At 49.0% G+C, this 18,375-nt stretch overlaps 1 protein-coding gene across 1 annotated transcript in view; it reads left to right on the top strand.

Moving 5' to 3' along the window:
• Nucleotides 1–18,375, top strand: part of dnah9 (dynein, axonemal, heavy chain 9) — a 649,263-nt gene that overhangs the window by 574,721 nt on the left and 56,167 nt on the right. The window contains exons 72-74 of the mRNA XM_072455799.1: nt 6,221–6,412; nt 7,375–7,566; nt 13,610–13,780. Of these exons, the coding sequence (XP_072311900.1) occupies nt 6,221–6,412; nt 7,375–7,566; nt 13,610–13,780 (555 nt within the window). The remainder of the gene's footprint in view (nt 1–6,220; nt 6,413–7,374; nt 7,567–13,609; nt 13,781–18,375) is intronic.

Raw genomic sequence — 18,375 nt, 5'->3', positions numbered from 1 at the left:
TATCTGCTATCTTGTCCTTTAGTTCATTCCCAAAGCTCATGACCATAGGTGAGGGTAGGAATAAAAATTGACCGGTAAATCGAGAGCTTTGTCTTTCGCTCCTTCTTCACCACAACAGTCGCTCCATCCTTCCCTCACTCGTGAACAAGACCCCAAGATACTTGAACCCAAGGACTCCCCATCGATCTGGAGAGGGCAAGCCACCTTTTTCCATTTGAGGATCATGGCTCCCATGTGGACTCTTTAGGCAAACTCCAAAGGACCCAGACGCACCTGATTGAAAGTATAGAGTTGGTCTCCAGGACCTGGAGTAGACCTTACCGGGGGGGCTGAGGACTGTGAACCCTTTGTTGGAACACACCCTCCGGTCCCCCTTCTTAAGCAGAAGGACCACCTGCCAGTCAAGAGACGTGTCAGCCAAGAGAGGATCTCATTCCCCCCAGAGCCTTCCACCAAGGAGCCTGCCAACAATCGCTGTAATTTCAGCTTGAGTCATGGACAAGTCCACCTCTGAGTCCTCAGTCTCTGCTTCCTCTTCTGAAAACGTGAAGATGAGGTTAAGGAGATCATCAAAGTATTCCCTTTACTGTCCGACGACATCCCCAGTCGAGGTCAACAGCTTTCCACCTGCACTGTGAACGATGTTGGTGAAGCACTGATTCCCCCTTCTGAGGTTTTGAACGGTTTACCAGAATTTCTCTGAGGTCGACTGTTGGTCCTCCTCGATCGCCTCCCAGCCCCGAGTTTATGCCTCTGCGATAGCACAAGCTGCAGCACACTGTCTGCCTGATGGTATCCCTTACTTCTCGTGTCCACCACCTGGTATGGCACCGAAAGTGACATCGCTCCCTGGTCCTGGGTGATGGTGGTGCAGAGGAAGCGGAATCTACAGTGGTGATGGGGGAGTCAGTCATAGTTAGGGGGGCTGGGGGGCTGTGACTCTCCTGAAGTCCACGGCCATCTCCACTGTCTACTGGGCTTTGAGCTCCAGGTGGTTACCGCTGCACCAGGACACCAGCAACTCCACCAGGACACCAGCAACTCCACCAGGACACCAGCAACTCCACCTCCCTCCTGTCGACTCATCCCTGTCTGAGATGAGCCTGATGAGGGTGGTGTCGTCATGGTGATGAGGGTGGTGTCGTCATGGTCATGAGGGTGGTGTCGTCCGCAAACTTGATCAGTTTTACAGAGTCGTGGCTGGAGGTGCAGCAGTTTGTGTACAGGGAGAAGAGCAGGGGAGAAAGTACACAGCCCTGTGGAGCTCGGGATTGGGTTAGCAGAGGTGGCCACAGTGGAGGAGGGGGTCAAATCTACAGTAGGAGTTGAGTTGCTGGGCCAGTTTTCGGTCGTCTGCGGGAGGGGGGGGCCCACTCCACACAGAGGCGGGGCCACTCCACACAGAGGCGGGGCCACTCCACACAGGGGCGGGGCCACTCCGCACAGAGGCGGAGCCACTCCACACAGAGGCGGGGCCACTCCACACAGGGGCGGGGCCACTCCACACAGAGGCAGGCCCACTCCACACAGAGGTGGGGCCACTCCACACTGAGGTGGGCCACTCCACACAGAGGCGGGGCCACTCCACACAGAGGCGGGGCCACTTCACACAGAGGCGGGGCCACTCCACACAGAGGCGGGGCCACTTCACACAGAGGCGGGGCCACTCCACACAGAGGCGGGGCCACTCCACACAGAGGCGGGGCCACTCCACACAGAGGCGGGGCCACTCCACACAGAGGCGGGGCCACTTCACACAGAGGCGGGGCCACTCCACACAGAGGCGGGGCCACTCCACACAGAGGCGGGGTTGTTGTTGGAGAACTGCTGCTTCAGACGTGTATTGTACTGAAATCTAGCTCTCGACACATCCTGCTAAATCCATAGTTTGCATCTTTGTAGAGCGCTCTAGCTCCGCCCCTGTGCTCCGCCTCCTTCTGCCTCAGCTTCAGTTTAAGTCTGAACCAGAGTTTGTCATTGTTGAAGGTGACTTTGGTGTGAGATGTTTAATGCTGTCCTCACAGAATCGAATGTATGATGTCACAGTGTCCGTTTAGCTCCTCCCAGTCTGTAATGTCCACACACACACGTAGCTCCTCCCAGTCTGTAACGTCCACACACACACGTAGCTCCTCCCAGTCTGTAATGTCCACACACACACGTAGCTCCTCCCAGTCTGTAACGTCCACACACACACGTAGCTCCTCCCAGTCTGTGATGTCCAAACACACACGTAGCTCCTCCCAGTCTGTAACGTCCACACACACACGTAGCTCCTCCCAGTCTGTAACGTCCAAACACACACGTAGCTCCTCCCAGTCTGTAACGTCCACACACACACGTAGCTCCTCCCAGTCTGTAACGTCCACACACACACGTAGCTCCTCCCAGTCTGTAACGTCCACACACACACGTAGCTCCTCCCAGTCTGTAACGTCCAAACACACACGTAGCTCCTCCCAGTCTGTAACGTCCACACACACACGTAGCTCCTCCCAGTCTGTAACGTCCACACACACACGTAGCTCCTCCCAGTCTGTAATGTCCACACACACACGTAGCTCCTCCCAGTCTGTAATGTCCACACACACACGTGGCTCCTCCCAGTCTGTAACGTCCAAACACACACGTAGCTCCTCTACTTTTTTTTCCAAAGACAAAAAGGCAACATATTTTCAGTTTCCAGATATGACTAATAACACATAATACAATACAAAAGTACATGGAATGAATCATAAAGAATACCACTGGGTGAGTGGGCTGTGGTGAGTGTGATGATGCCAAACCTTTCAGAGCCGGTGTTTATAAAGCAGCTGTGATTTTTATCACATATTTTTTACCCTGGGCATCCAAAGCAAGCCGCCCTGGGCATTCTGCCATGGTTGTACCCTTTATTTATATATTGACCTTTATCTAAACAGGAAAGTCCCACAGATTTAGAATCTCTTTTACAGGGTAGTCCTGGCCCCAGAGGGGAGGAGCTTACTGTGCCTGTTTTTAGTCATAGGGCAAACCAGAACAAATCACTCTGTGTTATATTCTCTCCATGAAAAGCGCTTTATAAATAAAGCTTGATTTATTGACAATATGTAAACTCCACCCAGGCTATGGATAATATGGCTACAGAAGTTGCTACAGTCTTGTAAATTCAGCAGATTTGACTGTGTGTTTGGATCAATGTAAAACGGTTTAGAGAACAACTGAATAATAAAACAAGAGTTCAAAGTGATCTTGATGAAATGAAGCAGCGCTGCTCGTGTTCTTCACCTTAACGCTCCTAGAACGTGGAGCTTGTTAATCACAGCTCTCGTGTTGATGGTGTAACCAACATGGATACAATGAACTACGTCATATCAGATGAACCACCTTCTGATGCTCCCTGGCTTTTTCTCCAGCCGTGGATTCCGCATGCTCACTTTGATTCTGTCTGTGCTCCTGCTCCTGCTTCTCTCCATCGCTCGTGAGCGCTGCTGCAGTGTATTGAGCAGAGCAGCACTGTGCAGAATATTAAACTAAACCTAAAGGTATGGTGCATAACCTGCTTCCATAGGGGCCGGGGGAGAAGCCTGTTTGTGTCCTGAATCATCCGTTGATTAGAACTATTAGTATTCATCTAATTACAATTGTATAGATATAATTATATATTGAGCCACTCTTACTACACTTCATATTTGGCAGATCCATATTTTCTCTTAACGATGTCCCATTTGCCCTTTGGGCGTTACACAAATGAATCGAGTTTCATTCCAGACGTACTGGTCATTTCAGATGTTTCGCATTATTTACTTTGGATTTGTAAATTTCAATGTACAACATATTTGTGACTAAAGGTTTGCAAAGCTTTCATCTTTTTGAAATCAAGACTGTGACTTTTATCCAGAAGTCATTTTTAATCTGAAGGTACCAGGCCTCTAACTTGACATGAGAGGAGCTCCACAGAAGGACCAGCGCATCGGACACTTCAGCCAAACACAGGAACAGAAACAAGAACCAGAGAAAAGTAAAGTCTGTGTCTCCATGTTTTAAAAGTCCAATGTCTCAGTCCTCCACAATCGGCTCAGGTTCCTTCATCCATGTCTTACTGAGGGTTTCCATCCTGTTAACTGCACATGAACTTAGACATTTACAAGTTGAACTCTAAACCTTTAATTGAAAGGGCAGTGGGTCACTAGTGGGTCACGGGCACTAGTGGGTCACAGGCACTAGTGGGTCACGGGCACTAGTGGGTCACAGGCACTAGTGGGTCACGGGCACTAGTGGGTCACGGGCACTAGTGGGTCACGGGCAGTGGGGCACTAGTGGGTCACGGGCACTAGTGGGTCACGGGCAGTGGGTCACAAGACATATGACTAGGGCTGGGCACCGTTTGGGCTTTTTCGATACCAGTACTTTAACGAAACTTGCTTTTCGATACCGGTTCATGAACGGCTCTTTTTTCAGTGACTGCATTTAAATTGTAAATTAATAGGCAAAATTGTGCATAAACTTGAACATATTTAATGACGTCCGTCCATTTATAACTCCAGCGCTTTGTTTGGACACAGAGCACTGAAGTTCAAAGTGCCGTTTGTGCAGACGCAGTCGTGCCACTGCCTGGGGTCCGTGCTGCCTGGGGTCCGTGCTGTCTGTGGTCCGTGTTGCCTGGGGTCCGTGCTGCCTGGGGTCCGTGCTGTCTGTGGTCCGTGCTGCCTGGGGTCCGTGCTGCCTGGGGTCCGTGCTGTCTGTGGTCCGTGCTGCCTGGGGTCCGTGCTGCCTGGGGTCCGTGCTGCCTGGGGTCCGTGCTGCCTGGGGTCCGTGCTGCCTGGGGTCCGTGCTGCCTGGGGTCCGTGCTGCCTGGGGTCCGTGCTGCCTGTGGTCCGTGCTGCCTGGGGTCCGTGCTGCCTGGGGTCCGTGCTGCCTGGGGTCCGTGCTGCCTGGGGTCCGTGCTGCCTGGGGTCCGTGCTGCCTGGGGTCCGTGCTGCCTGGGGTCCGTGCTGTCTGTGGTCCGTGCTGCCTGGGGTCCGTGCTGCCTGGGGTCCGTGCTGCCTGGGGTCCGTGCTGCCTGGGGTCCGTGCTGCCTGGGGTCCGTGCTGCCTGGGGTCCGTGCTGCCTGGGGTCCGTGCTGTCTGTGGTCCGAGCCTGTACTTCTTTGACCTTAACGGTCAGTTCCCACTTGGACCCTAATAACGGGGCCCCTGCCTGTACGTGACTGCTCCGTTTGTAATGAGTAATACAAAAGAGTGTATTTTCCTGATGATTCCACGGTGGCATTTTGGTGTTTTCATTTGCCTGTTGGGAATAAGTGTCCAGGGGCCCCCGGAGCTGCGCATGCTGACAGTGGATGACAATTAAAAGAGAATGGGACGCTGGCTTTAGTGTCCCCCTGTCATGTCTGTGCTGACGGTTACTATGGCGCGCTGCTTGGGGCCGCGCTGAATAAAACCCTTTTGAGACTCGTCCTGTCTGAAGAAGAGCCACAAACTCACTCAGCACTTCAGACGAAGCTTCAGACGAAGCTTCAGACGAAGCTTCAGACGAAGCTGCAGCGCAAACCAAATGTAACAAAGTTCTACTGCAAACTCCAAACGAGGATCTTAGATCCTTTCTACAGAAAGTAAACTGTGTGAAGCTGACCCCATCATGAGCTCTGGTCAATCAGACATGACACAACCCCCTCTTACCACATCCCCCTCTTACCACGTCCCCCTCTTACCACGTCCCCCTCTTACCACATCCCCCTCTTACCATGTCCCCCTCTTACCACGTCCCCCTCTTACCACGTCCCCCTCTTACCATGTCCCCCTCTTACCATGTCCCCCTCTTACCACGTCCCCCTGATCCTCACTGACTCAAGCGTGCAGCAATATTCAATATCTTCCAATGTCAGAATAGTGAAGCTGGATCCAGTTCTCATTCTAGCTGTGCTGCGTGTGCTGCGTGTGCTGCGTGTGCTGCGTGTGCTGCGTGTGCTGCGTGTGCTGCGTGTGCTGCGTGTGCTGCGTGTGCTGCGTGTGCTGTTGTGGTTGAGACCGCGCGCTGTGTCCTAAACACTAGGTTGTGGTTGAGACGTGCTGTGCCGTGTCCTAAACACTAGGTCGTGGTTGAGACTGTGCTGTGCCGTGTCCTAAACAGTAGGTCGTGGTTGAGACTGTGCTGTGCCGTGTCCTAAACACTAGGTCGTGGTTGAGACTGTGCTGTGCCGTGTCCTAAACAGTAGGTTGCTTGTGCTGTTGTTTTGCAGGACACGTTGGAGATGTGTTCCCGGGAGAGCGAGTTCAAGAGCGTCCTGTTCTCTCTGTGCTACTTCCACGCCGTAGTAGCCGAGCGCAGGAAGTTTGGTCCTCAGGGTTGGAACCGTTCGTACCCCTTCAACACCGGAGACCTCACCATCTCCATCAGCGTGCTCTACAACTACCTGGAGGCCAGCCCCAAGGTACGCCGTCGCCTCAGAGGCAGCAGCATGTTCTCTTAATGGGAAATGTGAGCCGCGTTTAAAGGCCGAGTCAGAGAAAAGGCTCTGGTGAGACTTTTCTTACAACAAAAGGTCCACGATACATGACTATTAATCCATCTTCAGTGTTTGAAAAAAGTCCAATTGAGAAAGAGGCAGACAGAGTGAGGTGTGTCAGACGTGAAGCTGCTGCATGTTAGACACAGGAAACACCACAGGAAACACTTCCTCTGCCCAAAAGAGTCTTCCGATCCACATTTTATGAAATAATAATAGCAGAGTTTCGGCTGCACATGGAGCCTGGCATATGTGTGCTGTGCCTTAACTACTCGGCCACTGGGCAGCACCAGAACCACTTTTTTACTGTGTACTGTGTTCACTGGCCACTACGTTTGAATTTCACAGTTGGACTTGCGACCTGGAGCATAGGCTCGGCCATTATGTCACGACTGACCCCCTGTGAGCCCCGCCCTGTGCGCCCCGCCCCTGAGCGCCCCTGCGTTCACACACTGATGGAGGAGGTGATGGAGGAGGTGATGGAGGAGGTGATGGAGGAGGTGATGGAGGAGGTGAGGACGGACGTGTACATGATTGCTGTGTAAAGCGAGCCCACCTCCTCACCTGCGCCTCCCCCAAACCTCCGGGCGCTGCCCACATAGTGGCACTTTAAGTTCTTATCAGATATTGATTATCATAAAAGACCTGAGTGTGTGTCATCTCTTCTGCTTAGAGCACAGAACGTTGACGTAATCTGAACTAACTTCACCAGATGAATTGAAAATAAAAGTGATATTTCCTTTTGAGGCAGGAGAGACCCCTGCAACAAACGCACAAACAGTTAGTGCTTTTTGGCTGGTCTTGAGCCCAGAATGAGACAAAGGTCGACTTAGGCACAGGCAGGAGTAAAATGATCACGTCGCTTCCACCGGCTGCTGTGCCCGTAGGTGCCGTACGACGACCTGCGCTACCTGTTCGGGGAGATCATGTACGGGGGCCACATCACAGACGACTGGGACCGCCGCCTGTGCAGGACGTACCTGGAGGAGTACATCAGGCCTGAGATGATGGAGGGGGAGCACCTGCTGGCCCCTGGGTTCCCTCTGCCCACAAACATGGACTACTGCGCCTACCACCAGGTGTGTGTGTGTGTGTGTGTGTGTGTGTGTGTTCTCCCTCTGTTCTCACCCTGTTCTCACACTGCTCGCTCTGACTCGCTCAGTCTCGCTCTGGCTCTGGCTCGCCCGTGCATGAGCGAGCCAGAGAGAGAGGATGCATCTTTTTCATCAGCCGGGCATCTTACAATCCAGAATCATGCAATCCTCTTATCCACGAGTGAGCCAGAGTGAGCCAGAGTGAGCCAGAGCAAGAACGAGTGAGCCAGAGTGAGCCAGAGTGAGCCAGAGTGAGCCAGAGTGAGCCAGAGTGAGCCAGAGTGAGCGCTCGTGGCTCTGGCTCACTCTGACTCAATCTCGCTCAGTCTTGCTCGTGCTCACTCGTGCTCACTCTGGCTCACTCGTGCTCACTCTGGCTCACTCGTGCTTGCTCTGGCTCACTTTATTGCTCACTCTGGCTCACTCGTGCTCACTCTGGCTCACTCGTGCTCACTCTGGCTCACTCGTGCTTGCTCTGGCTCACTTTATTGCTCACTCTGGCTCACTCGTGCTCACTCTGGCTCACTCGTGCTCACTCTGGCTCACTCGTGCTTGCTCTGGCTCACTTTATTGCTCACTCTGGCTCACTCGTGCTCACTCTGGCTCACTCGTGCTTGCTCTGGCTCACTTTATTGCTCACTCTGGCTCACTCGTTCTTGCTCTGGCTCACTCTGGCTCACTCTCGCTCACTCTGGCTCACTCGTTCTTGCTCTGGCTCACTCTGACTCACTCTGGCTCGCTCTGGCTCACTCTGGCTCACTCTGGCTCACTCTGGCTCACATGCCTGTGTGTCTGCTGCTTTACTGGGACACAATCAGACCCACTGCCAACTAAAGCAATGGAGAGCGGGACAGTTCCAGGAATCAGATTATGAGATCGTTCCTCATATGGTTCATGGGAACGTGGAAGATATAAAGATATCAAGATATCAAGATATAAAGATATCAAGATATAAAGATATTCTCTGAGGTTCCAACATCTATTTCTCTGGCATCGCTGAATGTTTTTACAGAAGCGTTAGCGAGCCAAGTCCCAGAGCATCTTTACATATGTCCACAGTCTCCTACACAAAAGAGCCGCATTATAATTGGACGTATTGGAGTACACGATATACCCCGGTGTACCAAGTACACAAGTCAAGCTTTCACTAGAAAACAACTTATTTATTTGAATCTATTTGCATATTTAGATTTATTTTGGACATTGTAACATTAAAGGCATCAACTTTAATTCAAAACTAAATATGATTTCCAAATGTGTTTGTATCTAAAATGTCAGCTAAAGGTTAAACATTTAAACACTATATGTTCTGAATATGGGCATTTTGGGGCATTGTTCACACATGAAATGCCTTTTTTTATAGTAACACATGAAATGCTACTTCCAAGTATTTCTGTTATTTTTTTTAGAAAAATAAACATATAAAACAGAACAATAAAAACACAACACGACCAGAACAGTTGAAATTCAGTTCCATTTGCCTGATGTCCCATCGCTCCTGGAGCTTCTTTCATCTTTTGATTGCACCTTGTATTTCTAAAACTGTTATTTCAGCTCTTCTGACATAACAGATTGTCCAGAAAGGAATGTATATCGTCTTCTTTAACCTCTGAGATGTTTGTGTTTCGTATAAAGACTCTAATGCTTCTTCTTTCAGCTTCTTCTTGTTTCCAGGCTTCATAATATCTTTGTTTGGTAAAGAGCATTTTCTTAACTATTTCCTGTGAAAACAAATCATTCATTTCTGCTCTTGTCTTTTTCGTTTCCTGCAGCATTTGAGGACTCGATCATTCATCCTTTTCTCCCTTTGCCCAGGCTGTGGCTCTAATGTTTTATAACTAAATGCTCTTGGTTTTTCATGTTCCATATGGCTCAAATGTGTTTCTTGTGAATGTAAATATGCCGTTCATGTTAAATTATTCTACTCGTAATACTTCCAATGCCATTTGGAGGGCCCAGGCCATGTGATCTTTCTATTGTGATGGGAAGACGGCACCAATGAATCAGTGAATCTGCGATTCTTTTTCTAGACTCCAATCCCAGGAGTTTGCTTTTCATATTCTTGTTCTGCGTCCGTCACTAGCTCAGCTCTCATCTCCCTTAACTCATTCATAATGTCTGAAATATGCTGCTTCGACTCACTGATGCCTTCAGCTCCATTATGTCGGCGTCCATACGGTCAAGCCTTGTGTCGGTCAAGTTATGTCCTCTCCTCCTTCCGATAGGAATGGGCCTGGAGAGTTTACTCTGGGGATGGTGCTTGTCTTAGCGGCGGGGGCGGGCTTTCCGGAGCCCTTTAATAAGCCATCTGTTTTCCAACGAGGCCACGATCAGCTTTGTTTGTTCAGCGTTACCTTTCCTGTGTCGCTTTTTACGCATCTTTTGCTCCTCGTTTCTTGGGATTGTGTGGGTAAAACTGTGTTTTGTAAAGCAAATTTCGACCGTGGTGGAGCGAGTCAACTAGTGTTTTTTAACCATTATTACTTTGACTAAGAATTCTAGAGCAGGACTCTTGAGTGTCTCAACTTTTCTAAATCATGCAGCTCCTGATGTCCATGTTCACATCAGTATGTTGGATACATTTTGTTTTGATGGATTTCTAGTTGACATGCTTGAGTTTACTTCTCTTTGGAGCTGCACCGTCTGTGAATGAGAGGTCAGGAGAGGTCAGGAGAGGTCAGGAGAGGTCAGGAGAGGTCAGGAGAGGTCAGGAGAGGTCAGGGCCCGTCTGAGCTGCTACTGCTGTCACCTGGACACAAATATACTGAGGATTTATTTGAGGCTGTGAATGTAAGGAACAGGTCCTCTTTGTTGTAACATTTCACTGTAACAAGTGAATCAAAGTCAATCTCCCGTGAACAGAGCAGTGGGGGAAGGGGGAGTTTCTGAGCACAAATCAGATTGAATTGTTATCTGATTATTCTAGATTTGATTTGTTTCTGGTCATGTAAATGCAGCCAGTCTAATTTGTGTTTGATGAATGCCACCACGTGTCGTGTATGTAACAATCATTTCATCAGTGTCAGGTTTTGCCTCACGTTGATTGGCCCAATCATTTCAGAAATTAACTAGACACTAGCAAACCTGTGCTCGGACAGAACATTGGACCCAGATTAATGTTTCGAAGACCAGACATTGGAGTAATTCATCTTGTGTCTGAGTGTAAATCAGGGGTGTCCAAATCTTTTTCACCGAGGGCCTTGACACATACGGAGCAGAGGGCCACTTGTTTGAATGAAAAAGTGAATCATTTGAAATGTTGCATTTGACATTGTCTCGATGCCTCCACACCTTTAATTAGACTTGGGACATTAATATTAGTTTGATATAACGTCAAAACGCTTGAATTTTCCCAATGTTACAGTAAAAAGTACAACCTTTTGTTGTTTGGACCAACTTAACAGGAAGCCAGAGGGCCAACAATAATTGGTCTGAGGGCCGCATTTGGCCCCCGGGTCGTATTTTAGACATACCTGCTTTAAGTCAACCCAGCTTCACGATAACAAACACGTCCCCCCAGCCTCGCCTCGCCCCCCCCCAGCCTCGCCTCGCCTCGCGCCCCCCCAGCCTCACCTCACCGCACCTCGCCCCCCCCCCAGCCTCGCCTCACCTCGCGCACCCCCCCCCCAGCCTCACCTCGCCCCCCCAGCCTCGCCTCGCCCCCCCGCAGATGTTATCGCGTTCAGTTGCATGTTCTCTTTTATATTCATTTCACCTGGACCTGGTCTTCATGGAGGTGGTTTAATGCCACAGTGTGGAACATTCTTGGTCAAAGCGAGGAGATGTTGCAATGTTGAATATAGGACACATTTAAGTCATCTTTGATCAATCCTAAAAAAGTGAGCTTTTAGAGATGAAAATGCCACATTTAAAAGTTGTCAGCAGAGGACTCTTGATTGAAGATGACAGGAAAACACCCATCTCATGTGAGCTCCTCCATATGGACCAAAGTTTGTACACTTGCTAAAACGTGCACGTGGAATCTCTGCCTCAGCACTTTAACTGGAGTTTGAAACCGAAGCAGGTAAAACAGATCAAACAGCGCGACTACAAAGTGTGGTAGAGGCCCATCACAGGGCCTCGTGCAGACGCCGTCATTAGAAGAGCTTTTATTTAACACAAGTGCGTAGTGGCTTTCATCTGCGCTAACTTAAAAGCATATTGATGTTCATTAAGAAGAAGCAGATGGACAGGTCACACTTTGTCTTTGTGCCCTGTCATTAGCAGTGTTTAGCGTACTCCGTCAGCACTTACCTGGAGGAGGTACAAGTTTAGTGTACTCAAATGCTTTTCAAACAGTTGTGGCCCACTATGGTCACAGTTGATCAGCATAGCGATGTGGTCATTAGCATTTATGCTAATTGTGGAGCTTATCACTCCGTCAGTAAAGAATACAAATATATATATATATATATATATATATATATTTAAAGTCACTAGGGGGCAGTTTTTCTTCAGTTTGCATATTTATTTAGGATTGCGTTTACAGTACATAAAGTCATGGTTCTTTTTGTGTTTGCAGTACATAAAGTCATGGTTCTTCTTGTGTTTGCAGTAGATAAAGTCATGGTTCTTGTGTTTGCAGTACATAAAGTCATGGTTCTTGTGTTTGCAGTACATAAAGTCATGGTTCTTGTGTTTGCAGTACATAAAGTCATGGTTCTTGTGTTTGCAGTACATAAAGTCATGGTTCTTCTTGTGTTTGCAGTACATAAACTCATGGTTCTTCTTGTGTTTGCAGTACATAAAGTCATGGTTCTTCTTGTGTTTGCAGCAGATAAAGTCATGGTTCTTCTTGTGTTTGCAGCAGATAAAGTCATGGTTCTTCTTGTGTTTGCAGTACATAAAGTCATGGTTCTTCTTGTGTTTGCAGTACATAAAGTCATGGTTCTTCTTGTGTTTGCAGTACATAAACTCATGGTTCTTCTTGTGTTTGCAGTACATAAAGTCATGGTTCTTCTTGTGTTTGCAGTACATAAAGTCATGGTTCTTCTTGTGTTTGCAGTACATAAAGTCATGGTTCTTCTTGTGTTTGCAGCACATAAACTCATGGTTCTTCTTGTGTTTGCAGTACATAAAGTCATGGTTCTTCTTGTGTTTGCAGTACATAAAGTCATGGTTCTTCTTGTGTTTGCAGTACATAAAGTCATGGTTCTTCTTGTGTTTGCAGTACATAAACTCATGGTTCTTCTTGTGTTTGCAGTACATAAAGTCATGGTTCTTCTTGTGTTTGCAGTACATAAAGTCATGGTTCTTCTTGTGTTTGCAGTACATAAAGTCATGGTTCTTCTTGTGTTTGCAGTACATAAAGTCATGGTTCTTCTTGTGTTTGCAGCAGATAAAGTCATGGTTCTTCTTGTGTTTGCAGTACATAAAGTCATGGTTCTTCTTGTGTTTGCAGTACATAAAGTCATGGTTCTTCTTGTGTTTGCAGTACATAAACTCATGGTTATTCTTGTGTTTGCAGTACATAAAGTCATGGTTCTTCTTGTGTTTGCAGTACATAAACTCATGGTTCTTCTTGTGTTTGCAGTACATAAAGTCATGGTTATTCTTGTGTTTGCAGTACATAAAGTCATGGTTCTTCTTGTGTTTGCAGCAGATAAAGTCATGGTTCTTCTTGTGTTTGCAGTACATAAACTCATGGTTCTTCTTGTGTTTGCAGTACATAAAGTCATGGTTATTCTTGTGTTTGCAGTACATAAAGTCATGGTTCTTCTTGTGTTTGCAGCAGATAAAGTCATGGTTCTTCTTGTGTTTGCAGTACATAAACTCATGGTTATTCTTGTGTTTGCAGTACATAAAGTCATGGTTCTTCTTGTGTTTGCAGCAGATAAACTCATGGTTCTTCTTGTGTTTGCAGTACATAAACTCATGGTTCTTCTTGTGTTTGCAGTACATAAAGTCATGGTTCTTCTTGTGTTTGCAGTACATAAAGTCATGGTTCTTCTTGTGTTTGCAGTACATAAAGTCATGGTTCTTCTTGTGTTTGCAGTACATAAAGTCATGGTTCTTCTTGTGTTTGCAGTACATAGACGAGGTTCTCCCGCCTGAGTCTCCTCACCTTTATGGCCTGCATCCTAACGCAGAGATTGGCTTCCTGACCCAGAGCTCGGACAAGCTATTCAGAACTATCCTGGAGCTCCAGCCAAGGGACGGGGGAGGGGCTGAGGGGGGCGGGGCCACGCGAGAGGACAAGGTAAGCGACACACATGCACAATAAGATAATAATGGAAATCACAAAACGGAACGTAAGAGCCATAAATGTGGCTAAAACTGAGCCCCCACTTCACATTGCAACCCGTGTGGACACCAGTGATGTGCCACAAAAGTGTATCATATGTCCATCCATCTTCTTCCGGGGCCGGGTCGCAAGGGCAGCAGTCTATGCAGGGACTCCCAGACTTCCCTCTCTCCAGACACTTCTTTCAACTCCTCCGGGGGATCCCGAGGCGTTCCTAGGCCAGTCGAGAGACACTCCCTCCAGCGTGTCCTGGGTCTTCCCGGGGCCTCTTTCGGGGACATGCCCGAAACACCTCCCCAGGGAAGCGCCCAGGAGGAGCAGCAGCTCTACTCCGAGTTCCAATTTGACCGCTTGTATCCGCGATATTGTCCTTTTGGTCATTACCCAAAGCTCTTGACCATAGGTGAGGGCAGAATGTAGAGTGACGGGTAAATCGAGAGCTTTGTCTTTGGACTCAGCTCCTTCTTCACCACAACAGTCGATGCAGCGACTGCATCACTGCAGCTGCTGCACCGATCCACCTGTCAATCACAGGCTCCATCCTTCACTCACTTGTGAACAAGACCTGGAGATACTTGAACCCCTCCACTTGGGGCAAGGACTCCCCACCCACCTGGAGAGGGCAAGCCACCTTTTTCCGGTCGAGAACCATGGCCTCGGATTTGGAGCTGATTCTCATCCTAGACGCTTCACACTCGGCTCAAACCGTCCCAGTGCAGCTGCAGGTCCGGGTTTGATGGAGCCATCAGGACAACATCGTCTGCAAACAGCAGAGATGAGATCCTGTGGTCCCCATAAAAACAATGAACATAACCGGTGACAGTGCAGCCCAGGTCTGACACAGCTCCTGCTCCGGTCATACTGGGACCGGACAGCCCTGAGCAGTCCCTTTATTTAAATAAATGTCTCGCATTCAATGAAGTAACGAACGTTTTTACGTTCCATACACAGTTTTATTGGTGGAATAAACGCGCCTGACAGAGCTTCATGTGTCACATGCTTTATATACGTGTGGGTTATGGTGTGTGGCTCTTTCTGAACGGCAGAAAACTCTCTGCTTCAATAATTGATACATTTCCCCTGTGTTTAAAGTGTCATGCATCTTAAATACAAGACAGTGCGCTTTAAGCAGTTCTGTTAACTTTTACTGTTTGGACCACTTAGTTTCCCCCCTCCCTCCCCTGGGCAGCTCGGACCACAACCTTGTACATCTGAGGCCTGTGTATGAACCCATCGTGCGCAGGCAGCCTGTGGTGTCCCGTGAGGTGAGGATGTGGTCTGCTGAGAGCGAGGAGGCTCTGAGGGACTGCTTCAGCACCACTGTCTGGACTGAGCTTTATGACCCACATGGGGAGGACATCAACACCATCACAGAGTGCATCACGGACTACATCAACTTCTGTTTTGAGAACATTGTTCCCTCCCGGACGGTGCGGTGTTTTCCAAACAACAAGCCATGGATTAACCGTGAACTGAAGGCTCTGCTGAAGGAGAAGAAGAGAGCCTTCAGGTCAGGGAACAAGGAGGAGCTGAGGACTGTGCAGAAGGAGCTGAGGAGGAAGATCAGGCAGGCTGAGGCCGGCTACAAGAGGAGGATGGAGGAGCAGCTGCAGCAGAAGAACATTCAGGGAGTGTGGAGGAGCCTGAAAACCATCTCGGGCTTCAAAATCCCCCCTGCCCAGACAGAGGGGGATCTACAGTGGGTGAATGATTTAAATGCTCACTTCTTGAGGTTTGATCGGTCACCCGCCCCTCCCCCTGCACAGCTGCATGCTCCCTCTTCCACAGCTGGACAATGCCCTGCATCTGTTCCTCTTCGCTTATCTGCCCCGGACCATCAGCTCCCCACTTCGCCTGGACTCACCCATCCCCCCAGCACACGGTCCCCCTGCCAACCACTGACTGTCACAGCAGCTCAGGTGAGGAGAGAGCTGAAGAGGATTAAAGTGAGGAAGGCAGCAGGACCTGATGGCATCAGCCCCAGGCTCCTTAAGTCCTGCGCAGATGAACTGTGTGGAGTTATGGAGCATGTCTTCAACATGAGCCTGAAGCTGAGGGTGGTACCACAGGTCTGGAAGACCTCCTGTCTGGTACCTGTGCCTAAGACACCGCGCCCCAAAGACCTCAACAGCTTCAGGCCAGTGGCTCTCACGTCCCACCTGATGAAGACACTGGAGCGGCTAGTCCTGGACCACCTCCGCTCCACCGTGAGCTCAGCCATGGACCCGCTGCAGTTTGCATATCGGTCTGGCATCGGAGTGGAGGACGCCGTCATCTCCCTGCTGCACCGCTCTCTCTCTCACCTGGAAAAGCCTGGCAGCTCTGTGATGATTCTTTTCTTCGATCTTTCCAGCGCCTTCAACACCATCCAGCCGCTGCTCCTGAGGGACAAGCTGGAGACGGCTGGTGTGGAGTATGACCTGGCAGAGTGGATCCTGGACTACCTCACGGACCGACCCCAGTTTGTGAGAGCCCGGAACTGTGTGTCTGACACTCGGACCTGCAGTGTGGGGGCGCCCAAGGGCACTGTCCTCGCGCCCTTTCTCTTCACCCTTTACACTGCAGACTTCAGACATGACACGGACAGCTGTGTCCTGCAGAAGTTCTCTGACGACTCTGCCATCATCGGACTCATCACGGACGACGATGACGCGGAGTACAGAGGACTGGCGCAGGACTTTGTGGACTGGTGTCAGCGGAACCACCTCCTCATCAACGCGGGGAAGACCAAGGAGATGGTGGTGGATTTCCGCAGACGCCACCCCACTGCCCCCTCACCAGTGAACATCCAGGGACGGGACATTGAGAGAGTGGACTCATACATGTACCTGGGTGTTCATCTGAACCACAAACTGGACTGGACTCATAACACAGACGCACTGTACAGGAAGAGCCAGAGTCGGCTCTACCTCCTGAGGAGACTCAGGTCTTTTGGAGTGACAGGGCCACTCCTGAAGACCTTCTACGACTCTGTGGTGGCATCAGCCCTCCTGTACGGTGTGGCCTGCTGGAGCAGCAGCATCACAGAGAGGGAGAGGAAGAGGCTGGACAGAGTCATCAAGAAGTCCAGCTCCGTCCTGGACTGTGCTCTGGACTCGGTGCAGGAGGTGGGGGACAGGAGGGTCCTGGCTAGATTCACATCTATGCTGGACCATGAGTGTCACCCCCTGCAGGACACTCTGTCCGCTCTGGAGAGCAGCTTCAGTGAGAGACTGATCCACCCTCGATGTGGGAAGGAAAGGTTCCGTAGGTCTTTCCTTCCTGCTGCTGTCAGACTTTATAACAAAAACTGTTAGTACTGAACACTCGTAATACTGACCTAACCTAATACTGATGTGCAATTCTGTCATATGTGCAATTTCTGTTGAAATTCATGTGCAATTCATGTGCAATTACTGTGCAATTCATGTGCAATCTATGTGCTGTCGTGACACATATTCATGTGCAATTACTGTCGGGATCACATGACATGGTATTTATGTATTTATTTATTTGTCTATGGGAGTTTTTATTTATTTATAGGAGATCTTCTACTGAAAGTGTTTTTCAGACTTCCTATAAGTGATCTGTTCTTCTCTATCTACCTCTGTATCTACCTGCGTTGCACCAATGAAATTTCCCCATGTGGGACAATAAAGGAATATCTTATCTTATCTTAAATGCCTGTAGAACTATCACCCTATACACACTGCAGGTTCTTTTTTAATACAATTACTTTTACTTCTATCTTTTCCCCCCTGATTTATTTTTTATCTTCTTATTTGACATACTTACACCACATGTGCAAAGGATGTGGTTATGTCGTCCCCGTGTTACCAGAATAAACCCATTGATTGTTTCCAGTCAGCGTAATATAGAGCTCAGTGTCCATTACACCTGTGCACGTGTAGTGTGTCTGAGGAAGCACTCATCATTTATTCATGTGAGCAGCTCCTCTTTCTGAGCCGTGTGGCGATGGAGCAGCAGAGCGTCAAACACTCACACGCAGCACAAACAACACTGCACATTAGTTCCAGTGGCACAACAAAGACCAACAGTGGGAATCACCTTCATCGTACTCATCACAGCCGGGGCTAATGGACACACTCATCTTAATCAAATGGTTCCTGTTACGTCACTACTATATTCATGATGTTATAGTAATATCTCTACTAATAACTACTGGAGCCTTCCCCGTCAACTATTAGCAAAGGTATTCTGTAACCTCAAGTTATTTGTACAGCACATTTCACCAACACAAAGTCTCCAAAGAGTACAACACAAGCAAAGCAAAATGTGTTACAAAATATGTACAAACCAAATAAAAACCAATTAAAAACAATAAAATAATAAAAGAGAGTCAGACACAATTCTCATGTCGGGTTAAAAGCAGTGAAACGAGACTTAAAAGCATCAGCTGAAGGTGCAGTCTTTATGTGGAGGAAGAGTGTTCCAAAGTTACAGGAAAGGCCCGGTCGCTCCTCTGGAACTGGCCCTCAGACCTCAGCGAGCGCTGGAGTGTAGGGGACAATGAGGTGTGAATGTACGCGGGGGCCAGTCCCTGAAGCGCT

Source organism: Eucyclogobius newberryi, unplaced genomic scaffold, assembly GCF_026437365.1.
Source record: "Eucyclogobius newberryi isolate DKJ021-1_F unplaced genomic scaffold, fEucNew1.0.hap1 SCAF_20, whole genome shotgun sequence".
Taxonomy (NCBI): domain Eukaryota; kingdom Metazoa; phylum Chordata; class Actinopteri; order Gobiiformes; family Gobiidae; genus Eucyclogobius; species Eucyclogobius newberryi.
Note: the sequence above shows the minus strand (reverse complement) of the source record. Positions and strands in the feature narration are given on the sequence as shown.